Consider the following 22,072-nt stretch of genomic DNA (forward strand, 5'->3'; position numbering starts at 1 on the left):
TCAAGTTTTAGGTTTCACCTCACCCTGCTCATCTAAGGGTGACAATGACTTATTTTTAAGACATCAAAGTCTGTCACTGTGCCCTACACATGCTCAGTGAAACAGATCTTCAATACAAGTTCAAGGCTCCATTCTAGGGCCTTTTTAAATATATATATATATATATATATATATATATATATATATATATATATATACATATAACTTCTCCTGCACACAAAACCGTGTTTTAACTGAAGCTGGTGATCATAGCCCTTCAGCAAACTCCACAACTACTAGCTGAAATAAAGAGCTCAAAGGTTTTATCAGTAGAATATCTAACAACCCTTTTATTTTCTGTTGCCTTTTCATGCCTTGTTATGAAAACATGGATCTCTTCTGTGAAATCCTCTGCACAATGCTGTTGTGTTAATGCATATCCATTTATGTTTTCTGTGCTTTGAATTTAACTGATCCAATTTTCTGTCTCATATGTCTCAACTTTTTCTTAAATGTGCTCATAAACAAATTGAGTTCAGTAAATAACCTATAATATTAAAACTTTAAATTTCTCAAAGTTATGAGTTTATAAATGAGTCACTTCTGAGCATCACTATTTCTTCTATATTAGAAAAAGACTTAAGAAGAACCAAGCCCATGGGGATAATTCATTAACTGTATATGTTAAAATCTATATATTACCATTATAATATACTGCCTACGCTCAGCAACGTGAATAACCAAACACACGCTAGTAAAACACAACCTCCAGGGTGGGATTGAGTGTTGGTGTGTGTAAAAGGGGGTGGAGGGTGCAAGAGTGATGCCCATTTAAGGTCACTACCTAAACCTAAAGAGCTGCCTCTAAATAGCTGACATACCAAGCAACACGATAACCATGGACTCAACACAAACTGATGGGAAGGGACACAGAGGGAGAAAGAGGGCTCAGCAGTGAGGAAGCAGATGAGTTGAGAAGAAACCATACAAGTGATGACAAAAGTGTGACAACCAGGAATGTGAAACATGTCAGTGCTTTATGAAATGTGATATTCACTTTGTCCTTGAGCCAGGTAAATGACCTGCACAGCGAAAAACTCAAGACCAAGAACATTTATGGCAGTATTGAGCTATAATACAAAATAGCTTTACGACTTATTTAACCTCCTAAATCTTATAATTTGTCCTTTTTTTATCTGCACCACCCTCCCAACAGTCTGGAATATTATGAAACACAAAAACAACTGTGAATATCTGGCACACACAACTACAGACCATATGTTGTGCAAAAATACCTGTCTTCCCCATTATGACGCTCAGGTTGAACTTCAGCAGGTCGTCTTGATGATGTCTACATTCTGAGTCTAAATGTGTTGAGTTGCTGCCAAGTGATTGGCTGATTATATATTTGCATCAGCAGGCAGTTGAAGAGGTGTACTAATAAAGTGGCCAGTGGGGGAATATTGATTGGTTTAAAAGTGTGCTCCACTTAGCTAGTGAGATTCTGGGATAGATGACAGACAGATGGGTGACGGTGGTAGATGAGTAGCACCTTAACCCTAAGGGATTTGAGTTTTTGTTTTACTTCAGCTGTAATCTTTTGTATTGCATTGTAAATGTTTTCATGTCCTTCTTCCTGTCAGTGGGGGGAAAATATTGGTTAATAACAGCAGGAAAAAAGGAAAGATGTCAGAGTGAGGCACGTTCTCATGGACTTGGTCAAATATTAAAAGAAGGAAATAAGAGAAATCAGAAAGATTCGATTCTGCTTTTCCCTGGCCCCCTTTCATTGCTGCTAAGTGTGCATCCAGCAGGTTATAGAGCCCATAAAAAGACATCTGAGCTCCTTGTTCTGCTTTCTGAGAAAAGTTCCCATAGACTAAACAGCACTCACTACCCTGCACTTACAGTAGCAACCAGTAGTCAGTTTAAAATATCTGATGACATCCAAAAAGCCACAAACCACTTTTACATTGGGAATATCTGTAATATGTTGTGTTAATTCAATACCTGATACACAATCCTCTTTGTGTTTTCAGTTTGTTTGTGGTACTTATCTGAGAGATCTGTAGTTAGACACGTGAAACTGCTGCCAGCTGTGTATATTTATAAACTGTTACAGTGAAAGACAAATTAAAGAACACGTTACAGTTTTGTTAGATATTTTTGGAGTTATAGAGAGAAAAATGGACATTTATCTTTCAGTGTGCTGCACTTCTCCTTGACGTATTAGATGTGTCATTTCTCAAGATGAAATCTGAAGGAACTAACTGCAATCTCCCAAATGTAGTCATTACATGTCCAAGCAAAAATTCTAAACTAAGGTTTTTTTTATAGCCTGTGGCGGGAGATTTCAGCCAATCACAGGTCTTGCTGGGTAAGAGCAAAATAGTCTACATAGATAGACGTACATGGCTGAAGAGCTTAGAGGACTTTCACCCAGAAAAACAGGCTTCATATCCAATCTAAAACCAAACATCTCTGTGGACATTTGGTTTAATTTTTCAACACATATGACACAAATAATTTAACACGTGATTGTCTGGTGTGAGGGGCTCTTGTTAGAGATACGAGAGCTGCTGGGGTAAGGACGCATTTTCAGTTTCTGTTGTGTTTTAGTTTTGGATGCATTCTCGCTGTAAAACGCCATACTGGGTACACCTGTTCAGCTGCTTATTAACGTAAATATTGAATGAACCACTCTGATAACAGCACCTCTGTACATTTAGGATTTTAGAGATGTTTATGACGGCCTGCTGAAGTTCAAAATGAGCATCAGAATATTGAAGAAAGGTGATTTAAATTAACTCTGAACATGGCATGTTTGCTGCTGCCAGACTAGTCTGAATATTTCAGAAACTGATGATCTACTGGGATTTTCAATCCTAGCTAAGGTTTAGGAAAATGCTCCGAAAAAGAGAAAATATCCAGTTCTCTGGAAGAAAATCAATTATTAACGTTAGATTTCAGAGGAGTGTGGTCAGACTGGTTGGGCTGATAGCAACCAAAGTATTACAGAAGAGCATGTCAACCCTTGAAGCAGATGGGTTACAGCAGCAGAAGACCATATTGGGTGACATCCCTGTTAGCTCAGAACAGGAAACTGAGGGTACCGTTTGCACACTCACAAAAAGTATGCAATAGAAGATTGGAAAAACGTTGTGTGGTCTGATGAACACTCTAATGGCAGGATCAGAATTTGGTGTAAACAACATGACAACCTGGACCCATCCTGGCTCATATAGGTGAGATGGTGTGGGGGATATTTTCTTGCCACACTTTGAGGCCACAGCCTAGTTGAGTATTGCTTCTGACCATATCCATTTCATGTCAAAAAGCTATCTCAAATTCATTTCTGGAACCTGACAATGTGTTCACTGTCCACAGTCACCAAACCTCCATCAAACAGAGCACCGTGAATGTGATGGAACAGGAGATTCACATCATGGATGTACAAATCTGCAGCAACTGTGTGATGCTGTCACATTAATATGGACCAAAATCTCTGACAAATGATTCCATCACCCTGTTAAATCAGTGCCATGAAGAATTAAGGCAGCTCTGAAAGTACTAGCTAAGTGTAACTAATGAAATGGCCAGTCAGTGTAAGACAGTGTGTTCTGTCATGTTCAAATCAGTGTTATAACACAGCACAGTCCTGTCACTCTTATCCCTTCAGAAATCTTCCATTTCTGAAATCTTTTTTTAAATTGACCAAACAGTGTCTTTTACTATCCCACCTGTCTCTTTAAAGAAACCCCTCGTCATCCTCAGAGGGGAAAGGTTGTTTGCAAGAGGTAGTTAGTGAAAACAGGCTGGCCACTCCTTTCATTATCCTTCAACTCCCTAAAGCCATTGTTTCTCTCTCTTTCTCTCTGCTGCCTCTTTGCCGCCCTCTCCTCCCTATCCCTGGCTATATCTCTGTACAACAGTCCTTGCTTTCTTTCATCACTCCCTCCTATACCATATCTTTTGACTAAATTCTCTTTCTCGCTCTTTCTGTCTATATGTCCTTCTCGCTCTCTCACTCACACACATACACGCACATGCTTGCACCCGTTGCCTCCTGCTAGCAGAGCGGAGTGATGCAGGAGCGGCGGCAGCAGCTGCTCTGACACATCCTGGCGTATAGAGAACACACACCGAAAAGGCAGAAGGAAAGAAGGAGGAGGAAGAGGAGGAGGAGAGGAGAGGAGGAGGTGGAGAAGATACAGAGGCAAAGAGGGAGGAGGACGAGGAGGTGAGGAGGAGGAGGACATAACTCTGTCAAAAGGACACTAGAGGACAGGAGTGGGAGAAGAGGACGAGGAAGGAGAGAGAGGAAAAGGGAGCGCAAGAAGCAGGTGTTGCAGCCATGTCAGACACACCTTTGCAGCGGAACGGCACGGCAAACGCCCCGTAAGTAAACCACGTTCATCTTTATGTTTCTATCTCCATCCATCGCTCCCTTCCTCGCCCGCATCCCTCCTCTGCTCTTCCCTCTCTTCCCTCCATCTGACAGCCGATGTTGTCATGGGAACGGGAGCTCCGTCATGGTGAGGCTGCTGCTCAGTCATGACTGGAGAGGAGACACGCGGCACACCGTGTACACTCCTCCCTCTCTTCATCTCACTCTGCCTCTCTTTTCTTCACTTGCCTTCGCACTCCCACCACAGATATCTCACCTTAAAGCACATCAGCCATTTAATGCTACGCTCTGTTTTCCTCTCTGTGTTGCTGTCTTTGCTTTGTGTCTTCAGCCTGTCTCTGTAGAAAATCAGCTTTGCACTCCTTTTTGCTCATTTTCCTCCATCCCCTTCCTGATCTGTGGTGCATGATATATGTATATATATATATATATATATATATATATATATATATATATATATATATATATATATATATATATATATATATATATATATATATATATATATAGAGAGAGAGAGAGAGAGAGAGAGAGAGAGAGAGAGAGAGAGAGAGTATGTGTGTGTGCAGTGTGTTAAGTTGTAGCATTGTCAATGTGGATGCTGCAGGCTTGGTCCAGCTTTTCTGTGTCAGCACAGTCCGCCATGCTGCAGACCCCTGCTTCCTGTGTGTAATTTTTGTGCGTCTGTGTGTGCGTGTGTTCATTTGTATAGCTTTTTTTTTTTTTTAACTCATGAGAAATAAACCAGTGCAAAAGCAGAAAGAGAATGAAATTTTAAAAAGCCACTTGGTGAAATTTAACTGCCAGTTATTTTCTAGACACAGCATGAAAGTCAGCCTAAAATGAAGCAAGTAGTCATGAAACCACACAGCCAAGAAAAATGAGGAAATATGTGTTGAGAATTGTGTTTGGGATTAAAAACGATCTCTGTTGCACAATGCTTTGCTCGTTCTAAGAAAGAACATTTAGATTATTCTTACATATTTAAAGATAAAAGAGTCTTTTGTAACGAGGAATGCTGTTCCAAACAAAACCCTTTATATCAGGAAATTATCTTATATGAGTTGAGAAGACAGCTACAGTTTTGTAATGTGTTTTGTAAAGCGAGCCTGTTGCTTTAAGAGAAAATAATATCATGGGTGGTTTGCAGTGTGTTTGCAGATTTGGTGTTGGTGGATGTTTATATTACAGTTCAGGGAATAACAATTAGGAGGAAAGACAGTAGTTTGCAATCATGAAATCATGAATATAGTCAGCAAACTGTCCAGATTCTTGACTGGAACATCAGACAAAGACAGACAGTCTGAAGTTGTTAAAACGTGACTAATATTTGGTATCCATATCCAGAAAGCAGACACTTATTTATTTAAAATTAAACTCCCTGCCAATACAGGAAAACAGGTGATTATATACCTAAACTAGCTCACACAATAGTCTACCATTGTAATATACTTCTGCTGTAGCTGTGGCCTCTCAAACCAATTTCCCCAGGCATAGAGTTCTCAAATCCTTGGCATAGATGGGCATAGCTTCTAAAGGAAAACTGATGTGTAATTGTGTAGAAGTCCATGGGAGAATGGCCCTCAGTTCCCTTACTCTGTGACCTCAAATACTTTCCTATTAAATGTAATATTTTGTAAGTCATGGTCCCCATTAAGGTCAGAAAGGAGGATAAGGCAGGTGCTTTAGGGGGGGCCTCCTTTGTGATTGATACGTCAGTACCATCATTTAGACAGCAATTTAACAACTCTAAAGATGGTATATTTTTTTATAATTCATTCACTCTGTGCTGCTTTGACTGCCACACTGTTAATTTTGCTTGGTGTGTGGCGCAGATGTCTCAGTATTGTATGAATCATGGCATTAAAACATATTAACTTGCATCTTTTTCTTCCTTACAACACTGCTGAACCTTCGCCTTGAACTATGAGAAGCTTAAGATGCTCATCATACTAAAAATGTAAAAAAACAAAAGAGATAATGGATGGTCAGTTGATATTAAATTACAATATATCAGCGTGGTTAGCGGTCAGTCTGTGGTCTCACATGTAATGTGATCTCAAATGTGGTTTTGTTTCTGTTAGTAATGATAGATGTTAGAAGATGTGAGTTCATCAGTTCATCAGATTGCCTTTTCAATATCCATTTATTCTGGCTATGATGTGTCCTTGTGCAGGGTTTGTTTTCTATGTTGGAAAAAAAACCTCCAGAACTATCAGAAAAGCAAATGAGTGATCAGTGATTTGGTTTGAGTGGCATCCAACTTGACTTACTGCAGCTAACTACAGGCTTAGAGCCTCAATCTGCAATCGTCAGACACTTTGACTGACAGTTTCCAGTGTCTTTTTTTCCCTTTCCTCCTTCATAGCCACACCCATGATCAGGAAAGGCCAAGAAGGTGCAGCGAGGCATTAAGCAGACATGCTTTGCTGCTGCATCAATAGTTAATGTTATAATTGGAAAAATGAGGCAGTGCTGTTGTGATTCAGCCAGTTTATCACACCCTATCTGTGCTTTCCTCTGCGCTGTGGGCTCAGTTTAATCACCGTGTACCCTGTGCTCTCCCTGGGTTGTCCACTGATTCAGCAGAAAGACGAGGTAGTAGTTGTGGTCATGTACATTGCAGACGCCACAGTGGCAGATGGCCCACTCTCTGCTGCTTTTTATTGCATATACAGCCAAGTCTTAAAGGGAAGGCGTATAAATATGGATGGTATAAACTGATTAAAATTTACTGGAAGCACATCAAGATAAAGAAACACTAATATTTTAACAGTCATTTGTCCTACTGTTCAGTGTTTTGATTGCCACTTAAAATGCATTGGAAGCATGTTTATATTTGGACAGTTTATTGATGCAGACTGTATAATGAAATGAAACGATCAGATCATTAGAAATAATCAGCAGATGAGATACTAATGAGTTTCTGCCAAAAGGTCTGTGTGAATGATTTAAAGATAATGAGTTATATAAAAAAAATGAAGAAATTGAAAAAAATTGTTTCACAAGTGAAATAAAAGGTGAAATGAAAACATTTTTAGAGCCCATTCATTCAGTTGAGCCCACTCTACTGAATCTGCTCTCCTCAGAGTCTCAAATGTCTTGTTGATGTGCAGGGATACAAGCAAATCTAGTGGTCTGACTCCTTTGACACTATTGATCAGCATGTGTTAATCATGAGACTGAGGCACTGGGTGGGTATATCTGTTGCAGTCATCATTAGTCCCCCTCTCACACTGTAGCTCTGGAAGCTACTTTCTGTGACCTGTTTTATTTCTCTTGTAATTGCTTCTTTATATCAGATTTGTTAAATGCTTTAATTTAATGGTTCATTTTATGACATTGTCCTTTACATCACTTTTAAACCTAGAATTAAACCTAAACTAAAGTTTTTAATTCTAAAAATATCGTCTGTCCTGCGTAAAGTCCTGGATGTCGGCTAACTGAGATTCTTATTTATGCCCCAGCCACCTTGGTCCCTCAGATCATTTGAAATCTGGGTCCAGTCTCTCCCTACATTAAATCAGCAGTTAGAATAGGGAAACTGTCACTTGGATTTGCAGGTCAGAACTCTGGTTGGATCCTGTTTTTATCAGTTGAGAAACATCAGTAAATTGCTCCTATTACATCAAAATCTGAGATTTTTATTCACGCTTTTATTTCTTCTCGGCACGATTGTTGTAATTGAATCTTGACCCGAATCAATAAAACCTCCATGGATCATCTGCAGATTGTATAAAACTCTGCTGCAAGGCTCTTGACTAGATCCTCCAAGCGCTCCCACGTTACACTCCTGTTGCTCTCTCTGTGCTGGCTCACTATTCAATTCAGAATTGAATTTAAAGTTCTGGTTTTCCTCCCTTCAGGGTTCTGCATGGTGAATCACCTACCTACAGTATATTAGTGACCTTTTACAGCCATATGCCCTCAGCAGGACTCTCAGGTTTTCTGATCAGGGCCTGTTATCTATCCCAAAATCCAGACTAAAACCTCAGTTGTGCCCCTTCAATCTATAATTTGCCCTCGAGTCTATGATCTGTGAGCCACAGAAAGACTCATCTTTTAAATTATCATTTGTGTTGCATTTTACTTTGTTTATGTCTGGTCTCAAGTGGTTTCAGTACCTTGTCTGCAGAGGCACTATATAAATAAATTTACCTCCTAACTTATATATAAACAGTAATATATTAAAAGATCATTAAAAGATTAAAAGATAGTAAAAGATCCAGCCTTTTTCCTTCCAGTGCATCAAAAATCACCTAAAGCCAGAACACAAAACAGTTGTTTTTACAATTAACATGCTTTCGTTTTACTCACAGATTTGCTCTTACAAATAAAAAGTGCCCGAGGATGAGACGTGCAGATTACAGCTAGACATTCGGAAAAAGAAGGAGCCAAAAGAACATGCTGAGGTTGTGAGTTTCTCAAGGCCAAGACCTCTGGCTTCCCATCTGCATCTCAACTATATAGCAGCTTTTATGGATGCATGCAGTGCCTAAAATAGCATGCACTGACATCCATGTGCACTCCCCTCTCTCAATGTAAATTGTCAGTAAATTCAGATAGAAATGAGAAGTTTGCTTCATTATAATCTCACTTTGCAGTTGACTAGAAACGTTTTAGATTATATGTCATGTACAGTATTCAGCTTTGAATTCAGTGTGATCTAGGTGAGTTATTCTAATATGCTTGTGGGTAATACACAAGGTTATGCTTCCTTAAACGGTGTATAGGTACCCTGATCTGGTTTTATGTTTTGTGTGGTTTTTTGTGTGGAAAGTAGCTGTTAACAATTAACGGCAACGGTAAAGAAAACCTGAAGAAGCTGATTCACATGAGACTGTGGCAGACTAAATACAGACAGCTGGTTGTTGAGATGAGCAAGTAGTAAAGTAAATATGTGTGATGAAATACTGAAAGCTAGTGTCTTACGAAAGTGCATGCTTCAGAGGCTTTTCTACCCTAAACTGCCCTTCATAAAGGCTGATCATTACATCTAAAAAGGACTTTATGAAACTACAGGATTTAAAAATGAATGGGGAAAAGGTGAAAATGAGTTTGAAAGAAAACCCCATAAATTTGTGCATTTTAAATGCAGACAGGCAGACAGACTGTGTGACACACAAACCCAGCTTGGCTTCTAAGTGATGTATAAAATATGAATGAGATCAAGGTCTGGCAGTACCATAGCTAGAAATATGTCTGTTTGGGTTGCTTTTACTCCCTCCACATCCTCTTTCTCTTCCAATCTCTCAAACTCACATACAATAAGTAATAGTTTGTAGTCTGTAGCTGATGTGTGCTTTTAGTTATTTGGGGGAAAACTGAAATGTGGGAGTATGGAGCTCAGGAGAGGCAGGCAAAAGTCCCATTAACATTGCACACACAGATGCAATTTTCTGTCTTACTTTCCTTGTCCATATTTGCTCATTCCCTTTTCCACCTACTCTTACTTTGCATGTTGTTACATTTGTGCGCACGTGTGTGTGTGTGTGTGTGTGTGTCTGTGGGTCTCACTGCTTCTGGTTCCACATCTGGAGGCCATTAAGTCTGGGCTGGAACTGGGGGGGTAGGCGGGGCTGGGCTAGCTGTGCAGTGAGGTCATCGCGTCCTCGTTGCGATGCAGAAGAACAATGATGCTGTTGTCTCCGTCAACGACAAACCAGCGCGTCTGACGCCAGAATGAAGGGGCTGGAGGAGGAGGGAAGGTGGACAAGGAGAGAGTTAAAAGTACAGTAGGCCAAAAACAAGAAAAGAAAGAGAAGTACGATGTATTATTAGTAAGGAAGAATGATTTGTAATGACAGTGCGAGCAGCCAATATGAGGTAACTGGTATAAATCCAGGTTAAACTAAAGCACTCAAACATGCCAGACTTGAGCTCTGATTACAGTCATAAATTGTTTATTTTCAAGATCCCAAATAGTTCAAGGTTATATGGGATATGATTTATGTTAAGGATGTGGCAATGCGTTCTAATGAAGATGACTTTCAAGGTGTAGCAGAATGATATATTAACAATTTGGCCCAAAAGAATATGTGACCAAAAGAGTTACAAAAGTTAATCATTAGGTAGCATCAGGTACAGGACAAATCTGATTTAAAAATAATTTTACTGCATAAAAGAGACACTTTCCAGCAATGTATTTGCTTCACAGTTGTCCTCTGAGACATTCAGTGAGGTGATTTTTGTCTTTTTTTGTTAATTCTTACCAGATGATGTACATAAAGATGACTGAACATTAGTTACTATGAATATTTCAGTAAGACTGAATAAGTAAAACCTGAAGCATAACTAAATACTAAAACATTTTATAGCTGTGACAAAAGACATGCAAAGCTAAATGAATGCATCAGCGGTCCTGAATCCCACCAGGCTACAGTATCTGCGCCAGAGTTGACTGTGTGCTTTTTTATGCAATAACACTATAATAACACATTTATCATTTCTGGTTGATTTTCCCAGAGTATCTTCAGTGTGTAAATATTAAAACTATACACACTCACTCAAGGGACAGCTGCAGTTTTTTTTTTCATCCACATTCTTGTCTTTGAGTAATGCAGTGGCTGTTGTGTCCTTGTGTGTCTGAATGCAAGCTTGTGTGTGTGCGTGTGTGTGTGTTACATGCTTCTGTATTCCCTAAAGAGTTATCCCGGACTGCTGCTGCTGTTTCTCCTTATAAGGATGTCTGCTTGTGGAAGGAGGGACGAAGAAAAAAGGAGAATGAAGAAGAAGGGCACATTTGAGGGAGAAGAAAGAGAAAGTGAACAGATGGAAGGAAGGACAGGTGGGATACGAGTAGGAATGAGAGCACTGGGGGGGGGGGGGGGGGGGGGGGGGGAGTGATAAAGGTAGGGAGGATAAGATGAAGAAAGGGTATTAAAGGAATTGGAAGGAAGAAAAGAAGTTGAAAAAATGTAAGAAAAAATGAGTAAGAACAAAAAAGAGAAAGAGAGCAGGAATGCAGCAAAGGAAAGAAAGAATGGGCAGAAAAGGTAAGACAGGAAGATTAAAAAGGTCTCAGAGGTGTGAAAAGAAGAATATGTGAAACTCAGGTGAACCTAGTGAGTTGAGGATGAGGAGAAGCGAGAACTGGGCCACAGGTAACAGTGACCCATTTAAAAAAATCACTGCCTTATCTGTGTGTGTGTGTCTTTCAATGATGTCTTTTTGCAGTTTATCTTAACAAAGATGCTCCACTGATGTTCATCTCCACACCCAGCTCATGGAGCGACACAATAATCTTCCTTTTTTGATCCTTTTTTTTCACCCTGCGTCTGATCCTCTAATGTAGGCAGCTTCTGTTGATGTTGCTTTGATTTGCACTAAAATAAATGGATCACCAGAGAGGCCAGAAAATGGAACCTGCCAAGTCAGCTTCTTCGATGATAGCGTGATAACCATGTGTAGTCTAAAATTTAGAACTGTGCAGGTTTGGGCTTTTTTATTTCTCTTCTAAAACTCACATCATACAACACATGTTTTCACGTAACCATCACATCAGAGCCCAGCGATAGCAACAGCAATAGCAGGGAAGTATTGCAACACCTGTTCGCAGCTGCAAGTTTGTGAACATGGGTGACCTGTTATTTCAAAGGAATTGCATCAATTTGTCATTCCCTGTGAACAGTTTGACGCTGAATCACCACTGTTTAAACATCTATTTAAGACATCGCAACATGGTGGAAAAATTGTTTTGAAATGAAAGATGCCATCACCTGGACCTCTTCCTAGCAAAGCTGAGCTTCTCTGCCAGAACTTATTTATTATCAATATGTCGCTTAGAACAAAAGAAAACATTTTAATCTGCTGAGCTAAAAAGCTTTAGCATTAGCAACATTTAGGTTGAAGGTTTGACCTCCTGAGACTCTGTGTCCTCATATGGAGACATTACATGTTGTCTTCTCAGCACATTTTGCCTCAGTCTTCTCAATAGTGTTTTATACTTTATAGAGCCTGAATGATATGTTATCTTTATGACTAATACAGATATTTGGTGATTTGGTGGATTTTTATATATAAATATTGCCAATATTTGGCCCAAAAGAATATGTGACCAAAAGACCCATGAAAGGCAAGATTACTTAACAATTCTTATGTGTAGTTATTCATTGACTCCTTTAGGCTCTACTTGACTCTACTCAGAGAGATGACTGTTCCTTTTGTGATTTTCCAAACACATATGTTGCCAGGGGGGAAGTTGTGCCCTCTTGTAGACAAACTTTGAGATTTTAACATTCATAACATTGTTGAATGATGCTTCTCCCATCTCTTCTTCACTATTTTCATTTTCATTTATCAGCCATTATAAATACCAGTACTGATAGATTGGCAAATGGCTAATATCAGCTGAAAATATCAGTCGTCATCGGTATGTCAGGCAGACTATACACTGCAAAATCTCCAGTGTTAAATTGACACTAGAAAGTGTCTATATGTGTCCACTCTTTTGAGTGTTAAATTAACACTTTTGACAGTGTTATATTTCTAACAGTAAGATAGTCAGTGTTAAAGATTAACAATGACTAACACTGAGCTGTGCTGATTTTCTATCACTGGAAAATAACTAAAATGCTAGTAATATTTCAGTGTTAGAACAAAAAACACTGCTAATGTTAGTCATTGTTAATCTTTAACACTGTTAGAAATATAACACTGTCAGAAGTGTTAATTTAACACTCAAAAGAGTGGACACATATAGACACTTTCTAGTGTCAATTTAACACTGGAGATTTTGCAGTGTAATATTTTGTGAAGCAACACTGACCTTATTTTGTTGTGGTATAAAATAAACCACCTATCTCCAGATGAGAGCATACTTTTTTTAAAGAGACACATTAAACTAATTTCTAAAACAGTAACGATTTCCTGTTCAAAGAGGAAGTTTAGATCATTTACTAACCAGGTCAAACTAATCACAAATAGATAGTACAAAGTAAAAATGGATCCCAAACCATAGCTTGAGTGTCAGGAGGTTAAACTGCTTACTCTGAAAGACACAAATACACATGAATTTTACTTTTTCAGTTCAATAATAAGATCAATATTTCCATAGCAAATGGAAACAAAGTCTGCTCTGGCCATCGCTGGACAGTTTTTGCTGTTGAACTGTGCACCCAGGGGATCAAAATATCCCCTGGGTGCTGTCCATAAAGGGTGACAACAAGATCACTTTTATCTCCTACTCCACTATTACAAGATAACACTATTTCAAGTAATAACACATCCACAGATGTCTCCTTTAGTTTTCAGCCTTGTATGCTGAACAGGTTCTGATCACATGACACCAGGGACCTGTTGGCAATGTATGGATGTATAAATTCACTCATGTATACATTAGTTTATCCATGCAGAGGTCTAAAAGTCAAAACCAGAATCTTTAAATGGACTCTGAAGTTCATGGGCACTCTTCACTGCAACTGAATTAGTAACAGTGAGTGAGTACATACAAAGCTTAGTCAGTGTTCCTCAGCAAATGTTCCAAGGAAGCTTTGTTGGGACAAATGAACAATGAATTACAATCATTTTAATTCAGATCTTGACACTATGGAACTCAACTTGACCATATTTCTTAAATGATAAAAGCAAGAAAAAAAACTGAGGTTTTAAACATATATAACAGAAATATCCAAACCAATATAGGCCCTAATAAAGAACCTTGTGGCACACCATAAGTTAAGAGAAGTGGAAGAGAACCTGAGCTTAGAAGTGGACAAAGAAAAGGACTGAGGATATGAGTAAGGATTGTTACTTGTCAGTGGATTAACACACAGTTTTCTGAGCTCAGAGTTTAGACGTAACCAGAGCATCCTGCAAGTGTTCCAAGGAAGCTTTGACTCAAGTCGTGAGTCAAAGGAAATGAAAAACCACAATAACTAAACTGATTAGCTTCTATGGCACCATTGTGCAGATGTTTTTGATAGAATTAGATTGGTCAAAAAGTCAAAAGTAATAAGTAAAATTATTTACAGGCAATCTGAAATAAAGGGCTAGGTTTTAATGCTTTAATTCCCCTAAACAGTGATTTCCTTTTCTGTATGTTTATCTCCTGCTCCTAAGAAGTGATCAGTGATTATGGCAGGAGGTATCACTTTGTTGACTGATTTCAGTAATAACACGGCTTACATCCAAGTCACCTTTAGGATAAGGAGAAAGGAAAACTGCTGAAAAAAGGGGTAAAAAAATAGTCCTATAGTTTTCCTTTTTTTTTCTTGTCTTGTCTATTCTTGAGCGCCTTTGGGGAGTTCATCTTTCAAATTTGACAAATTACTCTTTTCCTTCTGTTTTCCTTACTTCTGCAATTTTGATTTCACTGTTTTTTTCTCTACCTCGTTCCTTTTTCTCCCCCCTTTTTTCTCACACAGCTCGACCTCCATACTGCTAGTTCTCTCTCCCTTTCCTTCACCATCCTTCTCTCAGCTGCTCCTCCCAGCTGTTTAATCACACATGGCTCATGCCTAAAGAAGAGAGGGAGGGAGGGAGGGAGGGGACAAATGGGAGGAGAGACAGAGAAAGAAAGAGTGGGTGATAGACAGAGAGCGAGAGACAGCAAATGCAAGCAGTGGGCTGAGTGTGAGGGCACATGGCCAGTGAGTGAGAAATCTTTTCTTCCTCTCAGCGCAAGCCTCTTCTCCCGTTGTCTCCTCTCTCTGGTTGGATTATTGCCGAGGAAAGACTTCATCTGGATACTCCTCCTCCTCTCCCTGTCTCCCTCTCTCTCCTCTACTTTCCACCTCTCTTCCTACCTCTCACTGAGGGACTGCAGCTCTCCTTCTTCCCCGATCTCACCTCTTGTTCTCCTCTCACCCCCCCTTTCCCCTGCTTCCCCCTCAGGATGTCGTGTGAGGAGGCTCAACTCCACAAAGAGAGGCTGCAGGCCTTGGCGGTAAGTCACTCTGTTTAAACAGGTTTTTTTTCTTTGCTCGGCTCTTCTCTCTCTCTCTCTCTCTCTCTCTCTCTCTCTCTCTCTCTATGTGTCTTTGACCTTCTGTCTGTGAGGTCTGCGGTGTCCGTCAGAAATAATGTTTCACCTCAACGTTATCGCTTTCTTTCATTCACAGTATAAAATTTCACATGGCTGTCTCACACCTCCGGCTTCCAGAAAAGTTTTCCGGTCCTTTCTGCTCTTATAGCCTGCCATTCCCCCTAAGTGTACCATTGCCATTTACTTTTTAGTGTCACTGAAACACATACACGGTGCAAGAACTGGTATCCACTTTTATGTCTGTCATTGCTTCCAGCCAAAGTGTACTGAACTGAACTTAAATGACATAAAACCAAAGACGGAAAGTCACAGTGATCCAAGGATGAAACCCAAACATGGACTAGAGGGTATCTTATCTAATGTTTAGGCAAATTAATGTCATAAGAATCAAACTTAAAAGAAGTTGGCTTCATGATCAAACTGAATCTGTACATGTCTGCGCAGATAATCGTTTGCCTACATATTCCGATATGTAGTCATTGCTGTTTCCTTATAGTGAAGTTTTAATGAAGAAAAAATAAATTGGGCACTGCTAGTGATCTTTTCTGATAGAAATCTTGCAACAAGGAGATACATATGAATATGCTTAACATGTTGGAAGCCCTGCTGCATGACATCACAGCCTCCTACACCCATTTTAATCAAATAAAACAAAGCGATTTTTGTTGCACTAGTTGTAATGTGCAGTATTCCCCTACTAGCTGTCTGTCTTACAACACTGCTTTGTTTGTCTTGTGGTTCCTGTCAGCTGTCATTGACATCCATATCTCCACAACTTGGAGGAGAATCAGCTTTTTAGTCAGGTTTTGAGGTATACTAGCTTCGCAGTTGTTTGGTAGTCTAGAATAAGTTTTGATAGTTGCCGTTGTGTTTTACCATCAGAAAGGCATCTGTGGAAGCGTTTGGCTCGGGGCTGATGGGACTTTAGAGCAACAGTTACACCGAGGCTCACTGCCTGGGACTAAATTTGGCGCCAGCTAGGAACCACAGCATACCACGCACACTTAAGACGCTCAGAGACACAGGAACACACACACGCATTTATACACAAGTGTATGTGCGGTGGTTGGGGTGGGGGCACAGCAGCAGCAGCAGATGGAGAAACTATTTTGGCCATGTTTAAACATGGCAGCCATACCAGGCAACATGCACTTACACCAATGCAGGACTTTTAGAAAGAGAGTGGAAAGTTCTCACGGCTCAAACAAGCAGAAGCAAAAGACTCTGTTTCTTGCATAATCCTTGAACATTTAAAACTAAAGTGCTGAAAAATCAGTTAATAAATAGCACAAATGAGTTTTGGTTTCTTGAATGAGGCCATGAAAAACTGCAGAATATTCTGACTCTTGCTGATACTGTAGTTTAACAGGTAGCACTGGAGATCCCACTGTAAATGCCAAGAGCTTTGACATATAGTAATGGGCAGCCGCTGAATACAATTAAACCACTTGGGCCTCTTTGTCTCATCTAAATGAACATTTGTCTTGTTTCAGCTAAGTGTGTATACACTATATCAAAGACAATAATAGTGCTAATAGCTTTCAGCCCCAACCAGCCACTTAAATAGAGAAGGGCTACCATTACACTAATAGTACTAAGCGCTCCGTAAGCCGAAAACTTAGCCAAGCAGCGGAGGTTAAGAGTAAATACAGGAGCTGGACAAAGTTATAAAAACCTCTTCTGACTCATTCGAGTGCAAGTGTTTAGCCGTGTGGTAGCAATTTTAGCAAGCATTGTTTGTCTTCTGCAAAGATATAGAGAGGTGATTTCTGTCTGACTGGCTCTCTGGATAAGCATGAATAAACCCTTGCAGAGCAGTATGTCGTGCACACATATATACACACTCGTCGTCTGCGGTCTGCAGCTGACATGCTAATGATTTCATCAATAATTGATACTCATTGTCATCACCATCAGCGTCCATCCTCATCAATACTTTAGCAGATCTTAAGACAAATGGAAGGCTTCCTCAGAAAATCGGAACAGTCTTTTCTGTGTATGAGCCGTGCACAGTGTCATTTTCATTGCTTTATCACATGGTACTGACTTCAAGTTTGAGGCCACTACCATCCATTTAAACTGCATAAAAATTCACAATCAGGTAGCAGACATCTGTTATTAAAGAATTAATTTACTGTAGAGATTCATTAATAACGCATGGTGCTAATGGATGTGAAAGATGTCTGAATTCATTAGATGATTTACATCTTCCTTTAGGTATTCTAGGAGCACTTTGGTCTTCTTGGCATGTAAACAGTCAGTTTATTTCCTGTTTAGACAAAGAATTAATGACACTTAACACCAGCAACTGTTGTCTATTATGTGCTGACATCCAAATTAGTGACTTCTAAAGAGAAAATAAACACTGATTGGTTTGTTCTTCAGATAATAATATTGCTTTGAGCATTAATTGATCAGTAAAACAAAGAAACAGCAAAATTACCAGCATTTAATCTAACAGTTAATTAGCTAAGTGGCTCATTTGTCCATCCCACATGCGAACAAAGATTCCCACAGTCTGATAGTGATTATGGTCTGTCAGCTGCCAGTGGCAAGTGGTTTCCATGGCTACTAATTGGTTAGATTAGGAAACAGTTGTGATGTCATGTTGTTAAATCCAGGCCTCGGTGTATTATTACTATGTAATTATAGTAGTCAGATGGAGCTCAGCCTGGCCAGGGTTCCCCTAAAAGCTGATGTGAGTGTGTGTGCATGTGTGTTTGTGTGTCTTTGTAAACTCATGTGCTTTTACCAAAGTCTTGCATGTGGTTTCCAGATCAGCCAGTGAATGCCGGGTGCTTCATCATTCTAATTAACTGTTGCCCATGTGGCGTACAAGCCACAAGCATGGAATGGCAAAGCATATGTAAAAGTCTATGAGTCTTTGCCTGCGCTCATTCACGGACTTCTCTGTAGTGTCTGTGATATGTTTACATAGATGACCTCAGCCCTTTGGACTCTTAGCTGCCCCCCCTTCCAACGCACACACACAAACTCAAATGCACACAAGCCCACAAATTTTTCGGGGCCAAGTCAGAGGGAAATTAAGAAGTGGTACACGAGGATTGAGATGATGGGAATGTGCATTTTCGGGAAAGACAGCAAGCAAAGCATTGACATCAGCTTGAACCAGAAGCAACACAGAGATAGTTACAGGACAAGCATTTTGGATTTTTCATTTAAAAAGATAACCTTTGGATCTTTTGCTGCCTCTTTAGTATGGTTCACAGCACTGCAAGCCTGATGTTCCATTATGATCTATAATACTTTGTGGGTTCAACCAGAAATTGATATTGTCCAAGATCTGTAAAGTGGCTGATTTTCTCTTAGTTATCTCTAAAAGAGAAAAGTATGCCTGGGGTAGGGTGAAGTTAAAGGGGATGCTATAGGTAGAGCTTGGCATTAAGATTTGTGACTACGGCTTGCAGTGGAGGGCTGGGGTAATGGGTTGAGTTAAGTGGGGGGCTGGGCCGCCTGCAGGCATTTGTTGTTTCAGTTTGTGCATTTCACTTACCTCCAAACTGGCAAATTCTCACTGAAACATGTTGTTTTTCTATTTAACTTTAGGCTTAGCTTTCATTTGTGACTTTCTTTTGTCTTCTTTTTTCACAATATTTATGAAAACTATTATTACCTCAGTGGAAACTGTTTGTTCCTGGGTCAATCATTTGCTAACACCAAAAGACATTTCTTACTAAACCACACATGTCCCTTCAGTGGTGTTCACAGGCTTAAGTACCATTTTAGAGGCATATCTTTAGTTTTGCTGACATGGAAGAAACAAAAATGGTCAAACTAATTAATAATATATCATATATGTTAAGTCTGTTTTCCCACATAAAATTGCCCAATATTTTCCCTGAATTTATGTCAAAGGTCTCCAATGAGCCAACTGGATCCTGGAGAACTGATAGGTGGTTAGAGTAGGTCTGGATTGCGAACTTTGGTAACTTATGGGGGTGGGGGTGTTCCTGGGGGAAATTCATATTGGAAAGGAAGAGGAGGTGTGGTTTGTTGAGCGGCAGGAGGTCTGGGGCACGGCAGGCGTTACATGCCGTCTAAAATTAGCAGCAGCTGCCTTGGGCCAACAGGACATTTTGGTATGCCTCTATCTATGTGTGTGTGTGTGTGTGTGTGTGTCTGTTTCAATGAGCAGGGTTGGAGTTCACAGAGACTTGAGAGATGAGAGGATGGGATTTAGCTGCAGAGAGCTCTGCAATGTGGAAATAATCCACATTGCATTTGGGCTTAGTTGAATAGTAAACAATCTAGAGTGACCGGGCAGAGAAATACCGCAGAAGTATGGAGGACCAAAGATGTCAAAATCATAACTGTATTACAGATGTGTCGCACCTACAGGAGCTCCTCGGCCATGGAAATCCATGCCATGAAGTCCCTGACACAGTTTTTGTATTGATATTAATACCGAAGGAGGAAAAGAACTCTTTATGTGTGGTAGCGGAGTATGGGTGACTTTTATGCAGTATGCACCTCAGCGCATAGCAACCTCAGCATTTCACAGTCGATGACGGACGGAAGAAATGTCACAAACTTCTCGTAATTGTGGCATCCTCTTAGAGCAACATGCTCCAATTTAGTGAGCTCTATAGAAGGGAGCTCACTTTGCGATTCAGTTTTTATAAATGTATTAATTTTTTATGTTTTTCTTTTGTTTTTTTACTTTGTACCTTTGTGCTTTGTAGTGTATTATATGCTACTGTGAATATTTCCCTGTTAATTTCCACAGATTCATTTATTTCAGCATTTTCTTTTTGCATTTCTCAGTTAATTAAAACACAAATGTAAATATATGTAAAAAATAAATAAATAAATAAATAACTTTCACTTTTAATAATATTTTATGGATTTATTTCGTTCGTTCATCAGTTAATGTGCCACTTTCGGTCCTCCATATCAGAACAGTCAGCCTGACACGCAGCAAAAGTCATTTTAGCAACTATACCTAATGACAGTTTCATAGGTCTCAAAATAAATGCATTGTGGTTTACTATAAGCAGCAGCATTGCTTGATACTCATGTAAAAGCTGTCTGGAGAAATTTAAAAAACTGAAACTCTGCTGTGTTTATGTATATTTACATCATGTGATTTTAAAGGTAGGGATCCTCTCACCTAAGAGGAGGACATGATGAATAACATCAACACCTGCTGCCATCGCATGACAACGGCATGCAGGATGTTTAAGCAATGTGCTAAATTAGCATTTTTTGTGCACAAGCACTAGCTAAGGCCTTACCAAGTGAGCATTATGTTAACTCTAGGCATAATAACAAATTAGAAATGTCTGAATTAGTTATAGTTATTCAATTCATATAGCCACCACCTTGATTAGTGAAAGGGATACTTTCAAACTATAGACTTTCAACTATTTTCTGCAACGCTTGCTAACCCTGACCCACGACAGCTCTTACCAAAATAGTCTTTGATTAACTGTGGCTGATTTTGTTTCTTAACTAATCAATAAATTGTTTCAATGCTAAATTTATGCATGCACACTTTAGGTTTTAGCTGATGGCTTATAGAATTGTGCAGAGATCTTTTTAGCCGGTATCAGTGCAGAATCAAACCCATGACACTTGAACCACAGGTCCATTTCAGTCTCTGTTCTCTAAGCTGTCAGGTATGCCTGCGTGCAGAATGGAAGATGATCTTCACAGTGAGATTTCTGTGCTGGGTGTGTTGGCATGTACAGAATGTGACCTATCTGATCTGTAGCCCACTTCAGTTCACTAAGTCAACATCAGCAGAACTTTAATACTTACATCACTGTTTAATCACATTATAATTATACCCTCCTGACCTAATCATCGATGTGTGAGATGTGCACCACTAGTGTGGAATGTTGTTTATAAACCAAGCAATTCGCTTTCAAGCCCACGTCTGTCTTGGGAATTGTTAATCAAACTGTCCAACAGAACAGATAAGTAAATTGGGTCAACATACAGCACAGCTTTTTTTGTTTTGCATTATAGTTTGTTATAGTACATGGCAGAGTTGTGATTGATGATTCTCAAAAATCTCATACCAACTCTTCCAGTTGACACACAGTTTCACACAGCAGCTACAGGGAGGCACACAGCCCCTCCCCTCACTAGCAGCTGAACAGTGGTTGACCTTCACAACACTGAAATACCCTCTATGAGGAATTTAGAGAGGTCACTGAAGCTCCTATTTTACCAGCATAGATGTATTGAACTGTTATAAAGAATGTTAACCTGGCCAGTGTACCTAGTCTTTCAATCAGCAATCAATCACATTCATTTTTTGTTAAGTTATCATGTCATATTTAATTTTATATTGATTTTGTGTGTACTTCTCCCCACTGAAATCCAGACTTCTGTCTGTTATTGATGACACACAAAACCTTTTAATTAATTTAATGTATTCCACCTTTTATTTAAACATTGGACTCAGAGTGAAAACAGTGTGCTGCATATAGTAATTGAAAAATTTGGGCTTTGTGGAGAAAAGACAGAAGATGTAGGTACACCTATAGTCACATGTTAGTACTGAAGGTTATTTCCCTTAATGAAGTAGCCTGGAAATGAGTCTGCCCCATATCACTTCTAGTTCCTATAGGCCAGCGGTCTCCAACCTTTTTTGCGCCACGGACCGGTTTAATGTCAGAAAATATTTTCACGAACAGGCCTTTAAGGTGTTGCGGATAAATACAACAAAATAA

At 39.5% G+C, this 22,072-nt stretch overlaps 1 protein-coding gene across 3 annotated transcripts in view; it reads left to right on the forward strand.

Moving 5' to 3' along the window:
* Window positions 1-3,819: 3,819 nt before the first annotated feature.
* palm2akap2 (PALM2 and AKAP2 fusion) overlaps window positions 3,820-22,072 on the forward strand; it is a 91,809-nt gene continuing 73,556 nt past the window's right edge. For all 3 annotated transcript variants that reach the window (XM_084934869.1, XM_084934870.1, XM_084934871.1), the window contains exons 1-2: window positions 3,820-4,377; window positions 15,221-15,272. In XM_084934869.1, the coding sequence (XP_084790995.1) occupies window positions 4,334-4,377; window positions 15,221-15,272 (96 nt within the window). In that variant the 5' untranslated portion in view covers window positions 3,820-4,333. The remainder of the gene's footprint in view (window positions 4,378-15,220; window positions 15,273-22,072) is intronic.

Source organism: Perissodus microlepis, chromosome 7 (assembly GCF_051167445.1).
Source record: "Perissodus microlepis isolate ML-2025 ecotype Zambia chromosome 7, ASM5116744v1, whole genome shotgun sequence".
In the NCBI taxonomy this organism is placed as follows: domain Eukaryota; kingdom Metazoa; phylum Chordata; class Actinopteri; order Cichliformes; family Cichlidae; genus Perissodus; species Perissodus microlepis.